At 40.1% G+C, this 11,787-nt stretch overlaps 1 protein-coding gene across 19 annotated transcripts in view; it reads right to left on the reverse strand.

The window, feature by feature from the left end:
- CREM (cAMP responsive element modulator) overlaps positions 1-11,787 on the reverse strand; it is a 102,394-nt gene that overhangs the window by 1,250 nt on the left and 89,357 nt on the right. For 15 of the 19 annotated variants that reach the window (XM_032143369.2, XM_032143353.2, XM_032143548.2 and 12 more), the window contains one exon: positions 3,584-3,740. In XM_032143369.2, the coding sequence (XP_031999260.1) occupies positions 3,584-3,740 (157 nt within the window). Of the gene's footprint in view, positions 1-3,583; positions 3,741-10,263; positions 10,300-11,787 lie in introns of all 19 variants that reach the window. The other 4 variants (XM_032143583.2, XM_032143456.2, XM_032143449.2 and 1 more) reach the window with 1 other exon arrangement.

Below are 11,787 nucleotides of genomic sequence, written 5' to 3' on the forward strand. Positions count from 1 at the left end.
GGGGGCTACAAAATACAACACTCGATAACTCAGACAATTTAAACCCACAAATGCGAGACCACCACAATTAAAATTATAAAAAAGAAGCTACTGAGTAACTCTGGGCATATTTCAAGACTGTTTCCTAATCACATGCATTTAATATCCAATATATTGAATTTTAAAGCACTATAAGCCCAAAATGAAAGAACAGACCAGTAGCCAAAGCAACAACACAAGCAGATAAGTTGACTTAGTCATTTTCATACATAACCCCACCAAAACAATAAATAGAGCCAACATTTTCTCTTTTTCTTTTTTTCAGGGTGGGAGGGATGGCAACCACTTCCCTTAACTCCTCTGTAGAAGACACCCTTTGATTGGCCTCATTTTGGAGGATTCAATTCCAGAATAACTGCCTTTGAGGTAGATCACCCTTCATGTCAAAAAAGCCTACACTGAAACAGATATTATCATTCAAATATGTTAACAAAAGCAGTGTTGAATGTCTAAACACCAGTTTCTGTAATGCCAGTTAGCATCCTGAACCACATGTGATGTATACATGATTTTTGTTTTTTAAGATAGCTGACTCTCACTGACTGGAGATCTGTGTTTTCACTGTGGAAGCAAGAGTCAGCAAAGAAGAACCTTCAATCCAAATGAACTGCAGGAAAAGATCAACCCCTGCTTCCTAGCCAGGAACAATGGACTCACCCTGTGAACGCACAAAGTTCTCAGACTTCTCAGCTGGCTAACAAAAAAAATTTAAAATGTAAAATTGAATAGAATGTTATAGTGACTAATTTAATCTAAATGATGCAATTGGAAAAGTTAAGAATAAATCCAAACACACATATCTGCCAATCTGGGAACATAATTTAACTCTTTTCCACAAAGGCACTGAAATTCATTTATGAATACCAAGGTTTTCATGATTAAATTATATTAAATTCTAGACCTAGAAGGAAGATAGTCATTTTGCAAAACAGGGTTACCATTAAATGAAAAATTTAAAGACCTAATAGCAGTGTTGTGGGTGTTTAATCTTTAACATTTTATTTACCAAGCTATTATAAATACTCCTACTTCATCTTTTACATTTGAGTGTGCATGTGTGTGTGTGCATGCACAGACACACATATTACTGGAGTCAAAATGTTGCAGGCACAAAGCTTTCCCGATCACATCAGTAGATGGTACATTCCTATGTACTCCTCAGCCATGGAAAACACCTGTTTCTTCTATTAATAGTGAGCTCAGTTTTCAGGCTTGCATGTGTCTGGGTGTATCCTCAGCACGGAGAGGAAATGCAAGGCAAGGAAGAAACTGACAAGGCTGGAAAGAAATAAAAGCTGTTGCTGGATTGGCAGAAATAAGATATAATGAAATATCAATTGTAGATGCCAATCAAAGAATAAAAAGAGAATATGTAAGAGATATGTGAATGACTAAAGCCTCACACTTCCCCAGGAAGTGAAATTTGCAGGTTATCATGGGGTATTTTCGAGATGCCCGATGCTGGTATAGAGGACAGGCTCTGGAATAAAGACTGCCTGGTTGCCCATCCTGGTTCTGCCCAGTTTGGGTCATGTGATCTTGACCAACTTATTCCTTAACACCTCTGAACTTCTGGTCCTCATCTGTAAACTGGGCATAATAATCACCTATTCTCATGTAAGCATTAAAGACACGGTAGAAATAAAGCACTTAAAACCTGCTAAACAGATAATGAGCAACCTAACAGCCAGGTATCATCTGCTTTTCTCTTGTCTTGCTCTGAAACTGAGATTTAGAAAGCGAAAATAAACCTTTCTCAGAATCCTGTACAGCTAGGGACTAAAGACCTATTTCTAGCCAATGAAATGTAGGTGAAAGTTGCTTGGAGGATCTTCCAGGAAAGGTTTGCAGTTGGGCCAGACCTCAGCTAGCCCCAATTTTTGGCTCTAGCCCTTCTTCCTGTCTGAGGCAATGCCTAGAGGTTCAGCAGACACGCTGTGATCATGAGAATGAATGATACATACTGAAGATGACATGGCCGGGAGCGGGAGTCTGGGACCTTGATAACACTGCTGAGCCTCTGTCCTGGCTGCTCACAATGAGGACATTATTTGACACTTAGGACTAAGGTGACAAGACCACTGGGAAACTGTAAGACAATTCTGTTCCTTTTGAAAATCAGATTAATTTGCACCATTATCCATAATAAAAACTAAACCAATAAATAATATACAAGTTAAATAAAATAAAATTTTATTTATGTTTAAATTTTTAAAAAGTTTTAGAAAATAGCATTTTATCATATGTTGCTTAAAAAATAAAATGACAGAGATATGGAGCAAGAAAAAGTGAGAGAAAATGAGAGCTGACTGGAAGTACATAGACTATAATAGGAGGTATCCTAAGTGGTTACAGCCATGGATGATTTAAATTCTTTTTGTTATTTTGTATTTGCACTTGACTAGAATTTATCAGATTAAACACGTATTTCAGTGTAATAGAGGAAAAAAGTTACAAAATAGACAAAAGGAAACTACATGTAGAAAATGTCAAAAAGTAATGCTTCACTTACACTTCAATTTATTTTTCTCAGAGACAAGCTAAAAAATTCGACTTATCACCTACTTCACAGCAAACACTAAATACAAAATAGCTCTTTGTTTCTAACAAAGTCCTTTAATCATTATTTTTAAAAGTTACTGTGTCTTTTGGACATTACCCTTACAACATAGGGATGTAACTCCTGCTGATGAAATAGTTTAGTGGCCAGGAATTCTGACTGGAAGACAATCTAATAACACACACAGAGCACAAACCCACATGAAATGCCACATAACATGTAACTTGGGAGAAACAGCTTATGAAAACTGTAATTTTTTTTTTTTTTAAGACGGAGTCTCACTCTGTCACCCAGGCTGCAGTCCAGTGGCGCGAACTCAGCTTACTGCAAGCTCCGCCTTCTGGGTTCAAGTGATTCTCCTGCCTCAGCCTCCTGAGTAGCTGGGATTACAGGCACACACCACCACACCCAGCTAATTTTTGTATTTTTACTAGAGACAGGGTTTCACCATGTTGGCCAGGATGGTCTCAATCTCTTGACCTTGTGATCTGCCTGCCTCAACCTCCCAAAGTGCTGGGATTACAGGCAGGAGCCACTGCGCCTGGCTGAAAACTGTAATTTTTATTTTTATTTTTATTTATTAATATAATTTTTTCATTATTTTATTATTTATTAATATTTAATAGTTTTATCATTTTTTTGAGATGGAGTCTCACTCTGTCACCCAGGCTGGAGTGCAGTGGCGCGCTCTTGGCTCACTGGAACCTCCGCCTCCCGTGTTCATGCCATTGTCCTGCCTCAGCCTCCCAAGTAGCTTGGGACTACAGGTGCCCGCCACCACGCCTGGAGAATTTTTTTGTATTTTTTAGTAGAGACGGGGTTTCACCGTGTTAGCCAGGATGGTCTCAATCTCCTGACCCTGTGATCCGTCTGCCTTGGCCTCCCAAAGTGCTGGGATTACAGGCGTGAGTCACCGTGCCTGGCGAAAACTGTAATTTCTTAAAAGTGTCCTAGAAGTTACCAATTCCCTGTGCAACATCTCACCTGTTTTTCATTAGCCTCAGCTCTCGTTTGCGTGTTGCTTCTTCTGCCAGCTGCTGGGGACTGTGCAAACTTCCGGGCGATGCAGCCATCACCACTCCCTGTGGCAAAGCAGCAGTAGGAGCTCGGATCTGGTAAGCTGGCATGTCACCAGTGGCAGCTGCAGTAAAACAAAATATTTCGAGCTTATATAAAGAATTCATAATTTGACATTTTACATAAAACTGATCTGGAAATGATATACTTTTGACATCTCACAAGAGGTGATCTTATAACGCTTAAGATAATTATTCCGAGCATTGTAGCAATCTCAAGTATTAAAGATCTTCTTCAGCAATTAGAACCATGATATTCAGCATGCTCTAAACACTTAAGGTAGAAAAGCATCCTAATGCATTTTAGACAGGTTTTTATCAAAGGCAAAAGCTCACAGACACTCATTTAGCTTAAAATCAGTGGTGTGCTAATAAATATTTAAGAAACAGTCCTCAGGGGAAAACAATGAAAAAGCCCTGATGTGTTCGATAATTCTCATGATGTAAATACTTCCACCATGGCCAATTTCAAGCTACCAAGGTGACTTTCCTGAGCGTAGAGTTGGAAAGACACACACGTGGGAAGCAGCACAGCATACAGACAAAACAGATGGCAATACCCACAGAGCACAGAGAAAATACTTGGAAATTATGAGTTTTTAGTACTAATGTTTTTAATGTGTAAATTGTGTATATGTGCCGGGCGCGGTGGCTCACGCTTGTAATCCCAGCACTTTGGGAGGCCGAGGCGGGCGGATCACAAGGTCAGGAGATCGAGACCACGGTGAAACCCCGTCTCTACTAAAAATACAAAAAAAAAATTAGCCGGGCGTGGTGGCGGGCGCCTGTAGTCCCAGCTACTTGGAGAGGCTGAGGCAGGAGAATGGCGTGAACCCGGGAGGCGGAGCTTGCAGTGAGCCGAGATTGCGCCACTGCACTCCAGCCTGGGCGACAGAGCGAGACTCCGTCTCAAAAAAAAAAAAATAAATTGTGTATATGTATATATGCACATATATATGCATGTATATATATATATATTTATACACATGCATATTTAATTTTTTTTTTTTTGAGATGGAGTCTTGCTCCGTCGCCCAGGCTGGAGTGCAGTGGCGCGATCTCGGCTCACTGCAAGCTCTGCCTCCCCGGTTCACGCCATTCTCCTGCCTCAGCCTCCCGAGTAGCTGGGACTACAGGCGCCCATCACCACACCCAGCTATTTTTTTTTGTATTTTTTAGTAGAGACGGGGTTTCACCATGTTAGCCAGGATGGTCTATCTCCTGACATTGTGATCCGCCCGCCTCAGCCTCCCAAAGTACTGGGATTACAGGCGTGAGCCACTGCACCCAGCCACATTTAATTTTTAATAATGGCTGTTTTACAACCAGCTCACAAAGGTACTGAAATTTTCCTTTTTTTTTTTTTTGAGACGGAGTCTCGCTCTGTCGCCCAGGCTGGAGTGCAGTGGCACAATCTTGGCTCACTGCAAGCTCCGCCTCCTGGGTTCATGCCATTCTCCTGCCTCAGCCTCCCGAGTAGCTGGGACTACAGGTGCCCGCCACCACACCCAGCTAATTTTTTGTATTTTTAGTAGAGACGGGTTTTCACCGTGTTAGCCAGGATGGTCTCAATCTCCTGACCTCGTGATCCTCCCACCTTGGCCTCCCAAAGTGCTGGGATTACAGGCGTGAGCCATTGCGCCCAGCTTTTTTTTTAGATAGAGTCTCACTAAGTGGCTCCAGGCTGGAGTGCAGTGGTGTAATCTTGGCTCACTGTAACTTCCACCTCCCCAGTTCAAGCGATTCTTGTACCTCAGCCTCCCAAGCAGCTGGGATTACAGGTGTGCACCACCACGCCTGGCTAATTTTGTATTTTTAGTAGAGATGGTGTTTTGCCATGTTGGCCAGGCTGGTCTTGAACTCCTGACCTCAAGTGATCTGCCTGCCTCAGCCTCGAAAAGTGTTGGGATTACAGGCGTGAGCCACCACGCCCAGCCTGAAAATTTAAATAATAGGCTCTAGCAAGCCAGCAGAAGCTGACTGTAGCACACCACTGCAAAAATTTCCATTAAGCAGAATATCTCCATCCTCTGAATGTTTCAGTTTAGAGATTTTCCTATACTCCATATCATGCCTGAAATAGTCACTGAATGTCTTTAAGTGCAATTCTCATTACTAGAAAATGATTGAAGCACTGGAAGGAATTGAGCTCACTGCAGTTTCAGTAAAAAAACAAAAAACAACAACAAAAACCCAGCAAAGCTCTGCTTAAACCTAGTTTCTCTGGGGAAAGATAATTTTTGTCTTTCTTAGGTTTCCTAGGAAAATAATACATTTGTAAATATTCATTTAAAAGTATTGTCTAAGCACATATAATCATACAGTTAAAAGACAGCGTTTAATATTTACTTAGTATTCAGATCAAATACTAAACGTAAGTTCTCAAAGTTTCCTAATTTATATTCAAAATTTGTCTACTGCAAGAAACATAGCTTCCTAGAAAAGACAGATGGATTCGAGTGATAAAATGTTTCTACCACCAACACTTCAACATTGAGAACGTATGGTCCAGAGTTAGTCACTCTGATGAGACATTACAAAATACATGCTCTCAAAGCTAAGTGCAAGAAAAAAGACTTCTTAAAAAGTTACCAAATTCTGTAACAATTGCCTGAACTAAATTCCAATCAAAAGAGGAAAACAGCATTTCTGTATTTCATGAAAATGCATTATACCCAATGAATAAGAAGTGAAATGCTACCCATGGGAGACAAATACTTTGTCAGCTAAATAGGATATTATCACTGAAACTTTGTTTAAAAAAGTTAAACAAAGATTAACTGATTTATGTGCTTCTATTTGGGTATATGCCAGATTTTTGCCTTCTAAGGCTTGAGAATTAGGTGAAAGAATACAACAGTTAAAAACATGGCTTTCAAGGAAGCTCACTTAAAGATTTTCATAGAATTAATAAAAATATTGTTTATAAGGTTGTACTGCCTTTTCCTTCTACACGTAATTTTAAAACACTGGTGACAGGTAATAATTTTTTTTTTTGAGACAAAGTTTTGCTGACGCCAGGCTGGAGCGCAGTGGTGCAAGCTTGGCTTACTGCAACCTCCTACACCCTGGTTTAAGTGATTCTCTTGCCTCAGCCTCCCGAGTAGCTGGGATTACAGGCACGCGCCATCATGCCCAGCTAATTTTTGTATTTTTAGTAGAAACGGGGTTTCACCATGTTGGCCAGGATGTTCTTGATCTCCTGACCTCGTGATCTGCCTGCCTTGGCCTCCCAAAGTGCTGGGATTACAGGTATGAGCCACCGCACCCGGCCTAATTGTGATTAATGATCACCAGCATATGAATAAACTTGGGAGAAGTCTTAAATTTGTTTTTGTGACTATTCAAAATAATATATACACAGACAACTCAATGAGTCGTACAAAACTGTATAGCTTTGAGATAGTTAAGAAGGTCACGTTAAGCCAGTTATAAACTAACTTAATAGATTAAAATATCTTCATCGTATTGTCAGAGGAGATGGAGTGGAGCAGAGAATAACATAGCTCTCCTCTCTTTTCTCTTCACCCACATCCAGGGAAGAAGGTTATGGGGTAATAAAGGCTGAAACAATAGAACAGCTGGTGGCCACCTAGGTCTTCTAAAATTGGAACAATAGCCAGTGACGAATGAGAAGTTTACATGACACCAGGTTGACACGTGCAGGCAGCATGGATATGGACCTTGGTCTAGGATCATTCTTTCCAAACACTGCTCACACAGACGTGCAGTAAAATTAATAGGTAGAGAGGGGCTCATTACACTCTAGTTGTGTAGACATTTGCTGTTTTCTTGTAATATGAAGTTAGAGCAGGATGGTTCCATGATATATGCAAAAGCTAGTTTAAAGAAAACAAAAACAAAAAAAATCTTTTTTTTATTTTTGAGACGGAGTCTCATTCTGCTGCCCAGGGTAGAGTGCAGTGGCACAATCTCGGCTCACTGCAACCTCCACCTCGCAGGTTTAAGCGATTCTCCTGCCTCTGCCTTCCAAGTAGCTGGGATTACAGATGCCCACCACCGCTCCCGGCTAATTTCTGTATTTTTAGTAGAGATGAGATTTCACCATTTTGGCCAGACTGGTCTCGAACTCCTAACCTCATGATCTACCTGCCTCAGCCTCCCAAAGTGCTGGGATCACAAGCGTGAGCCACTGCGCCCGGCCACAAAAAACTTTAAAAAAAAAGGGTGAGTGGGAATAGTCAACGGGTGAACAATAAAGTTCAAGGGCAGACACGGTGGCTCACGCCTATAATCCCAGCATTTTGGAAGGCCAAGGTGGGAGGTTCACTTGAGTCCAGGAGTTCAAGACCAGCCTGAGCAACATGGAGAACCCTGATCTCTACAAGAAATACAAAAATTAACCAGGTGTGGTGGCGCGCGTCTGTGGTTCCAGAGCCTTAGGTGTGAAGATCATGTGAGCCCAGGAGGTTGAGGCTACAGTGAGCCGTTATTACGCTACTGCACTCCAGCCTGGGCGACAGAGTAAGACCCTGTCTCAGGAAAAAAAAAAAAAGGAAAAAAGAAAAAAAGAAGTTCATTCATTGGCCTTGTATTTATCAGAAATGCTTCTAAACAACTCTTGGCCGGGCGCGGTGGCTCACGCTTGTAATCCCAGCACTTTGGGAGGCCGAGGTGGGCGGATCACGAGGTCAGGAGATCGAGACCACGGTGAAACCCCATCTCTACTAAAAATACAAAAAAAAAAAAAATTAGCCGGGCGTGGTGGCGGGCGCCTGCAGTCCCAGCTACTCGGAGAGGCTGAGGCAGGAGAATGGCGTGAACCCGGGAGGCGGAGCTTGCAGTGAGCCAAGATTGCACCACTGCACTCCAGCCTGGGCGACAGAGCGAGATTCCGTCTCAAAAAACAAAACAAAGCAAAACAAAACAAAACAAAACAAAACAAAAACTCTTGCCTGTTTCCAGAAGCAACAACCACCCTCAAGGGACCAAATTTGGCACCATGAAAGATAATGGCAGTTCCAAAATAAGAATTCTTAAAAACATTTTGAGGGGTGGGGGGAGAGGGGAGGGACAGCATTAGGAGATATACCTAATGCTAAATGACGAGTTAATGGATGCAGCGAAACAACATGGCACATGGATACATATGCAACAAACCTGCACATTGTGCACATGTACCCTAAAACCTAAAGTATAATAATAATAAAAAAAACATTTTGAGCGATAGCTCAGAAAAAAATACCACTTTAAAATAACTTGGAAGGGGATGATATATTCAGATGTATTAGTTCTGAGATGTTAGGTGACTGGGTTTTATTATAATTTTTCAGAGGTGTCATATATTCATTTTACTTCCCTCAAAAAAATCAAAATGACAGCTCATTAGTTCAAGCCAGAAACAGGAATTAGTATAAATTAGTAGGAATTTGTATAAATTTCTATAATATCCCAAAGGATCTATATGGTGGTATACTTCTAATGGTCAATGGACAAATTCCATATACTCAAATATAATCTTATTAGTAAAGTACATTTAAAAAGATACGGGCAAAGACAGCTGTGCACAGTGGCTCATGCCTGTAATCCCAGCTCCTTCAGAGGCTGAGGCATGAGGATTACTTGAGCCCAGGAGTTCAAGTCCAGCCTGGGCAACATAGCAAGGCCCTGTCTCTTAAAAAAATAAAGATACAAAGATAATCTCTTGTTTTGAGAAAATCTAAATGTCACAAGTTTTAATTTTAAAACAAGTTATAAAAAGTATTTATCTTAGTTAGCTTCAAATTTCCAATATTAAGAACTCAGTGGAAATTTAAAGCAGATAAGATACCAAGGATCACAGTTCAAAGACCATCCTGCATTCTCTGATGACACATTGCTATTCCTGTATTCTTACAAAGGCCACTTCCTGTCCCATTTAACTACTGAAAGTGTCTAAATTACTTTTTATTCTAGAATTTTCATATTCTGAAAATACATGGCTTATCAGTGGAGAATTAACAATCATGATTGAAGAAAGATTATAAGATATTTGTACACTAACTTTATTCTCAGGAAAGCAAAAACTTTGACAAATCAGGGATAGTATCTTTTTAACCCCAGAAACCCCTAGAATCTAGCACAGTACTTGGCATATAATGGGTGTTTCATGAGTTTATGTATGCTGTATGAAGTAAAATTTAAACTTCCTCGGGTTTTGCACAAGCCTGCTGTCATTTAGAATGCTTACAATAAGCAGTCTTTCTTATAAACTTACATTATTACAGCTAAACCTTTACCTCTAAGACATGGAAAGCCCTACAAGATGCGATGTGTCTCTTCAAAGTGGCCTTTCTTGATAAAACGCATTGTTTCTTAAATTTTCCTTAGATGCACTTTAGATAAGTCTAACATAGCATTTTAAAAGCAAAGGCGTTCTCATTATGATGTGCTTCCATCTAGCTCCTGACATGAAAGCATTTTTTTTTTTTTTAGGTTCAGTATCAAATATTTCATGGGAAAAGAAAATTCCTAGAACTCTCAATTTTGGTCATTAACTTCATACCTCTCTTTGCAAGCTTTAAACACGGTACAGCAGAAAAAGCATGGGGTTTGGAGTCTGGGTTCTAGTCCAGCTCTGCCACTTACCAGCCATGTGACTTGGGGCAAGTTCAGTTTCCTCATCTGTAAAATGGGGATACAGTATCTCATTTAATACTCACAGTAAACCCTATAATGTATGTCAAAGTGTCTAGCACAGTGCCTGGCACATGGCAGGCACTCCACAAATGTTAGTTCCCTTCCTCTTCCCCTCCTTAAGTTCCGAAAGACAATGTTCCAAATTATGTTTATACTGTATATTAGTTAAAACGCATATAACATCCATAAATACATTTCCCCCTGGAGTTTCCCTTCTGACAAACCCAGGGAATCAAAATTTATGGCTCTTATTCCTTATTTTGTTAAAAAATATGCCTATTAAAAACTTATAAAATTATATATCATTATATTCCTTTAGAGAATACATTATTAAAGATAATGTAAGATGTCCTTTTCAATGTATGCAATTATTTATAATAGAACCTTGAATGGCCAAAGATATACTCTCGTCAGACTGGGAAGAAGACAACTGAAAAAAAAACCACAAATGAGAGTAGGAAACAAAGAAATAAGTCAGAAACCCAGCCAAGTACCTATGTTGGTAACTTCCAAAGTGAAATGATTTCTCAACACCCCAAATGATGATTTTATTCAATTGTTTATTTATTAAGATATCTGTAGTACTGAGCACAAAGACTGAATAAAAAACATTTTTATATAGAGAGTTCCTGCTCTCATACGCCATTTCACAGCATGGCACTAATCCTAAATACATTTTTAAGTAAGCAGCAGAGGTTAACTCAGATGTCACACTTCTAAGTGGGGGGCTTCTATCCCTAGCTCTGGTAAGCTGCTGACATCACCACCACTGCTGTGGTTCTCTTCCTCTCTACCACCACCTGCTCCTAATACCCAGATCCTATACCTCCATGCCTGGTGTCCCACACTGCCAAAAACGTTTCCTTCTCTGTGAAAATTAAATCCTACATAAAAATGGCTATTTAAGCACTGAACGTTTTCAAATTTGCTACAATCACTATAACACATAGACCACATAGAATTAACTCACCAAAATATTTTCAGCGTTGAGGTATAATTGACAAAAACTGTATATACTCAAAGCGTACAACGTGATGCTTTCACATATGCATACATTATGAAATTATTACCACAATCCAGCTAAGTAAGTTATACATAAGGGACCTTTTAAAGTTTAGTATGTGAAAATCTATGAGTCAGTCTATATAAAAGATGGGAAATTATGAACACTGAAATTTAATGTTCCATATAATAGCAAATATATGCTCTATTGTCCTATGAGAGTAATAATAATCTATAAAAAATTCAATTTTAGGCTGGGTGTGGTGGCTCATGCCTGTAATCCCAGTACTTTGGGAGGCTGAGGCAGGTGGATCGCTTGAGGTCGAGACCAGCTTGATCAAATGGTGAAACCCTGTCTCTACTAAAAATGTAAAATTAGGCCGGGCGCGGTGGCTCACGCTTGTAATCCCAGCGCTTTGGGAGACCGAGGCGGGCGGATCACGAGGTCAGGAGATCGAGACCACGGTGAAA

This window comes from Hylobates moloch, unplaced genomic scaffold (assembly GCF_009828535.3).
Source record: "Hylobates moloch isolate HMO894 unplaced genomic scaffold, HMol_V3 SCAFFOLD_3, whole genome shotgun sequence".
NCBI classification, from domain to species: domain Eukaryota; kingdom Metazoa; phylum Chordata; class Mammalia; order Primates; family Hylobatidae; genus Hylobates; species Hylobates moloch.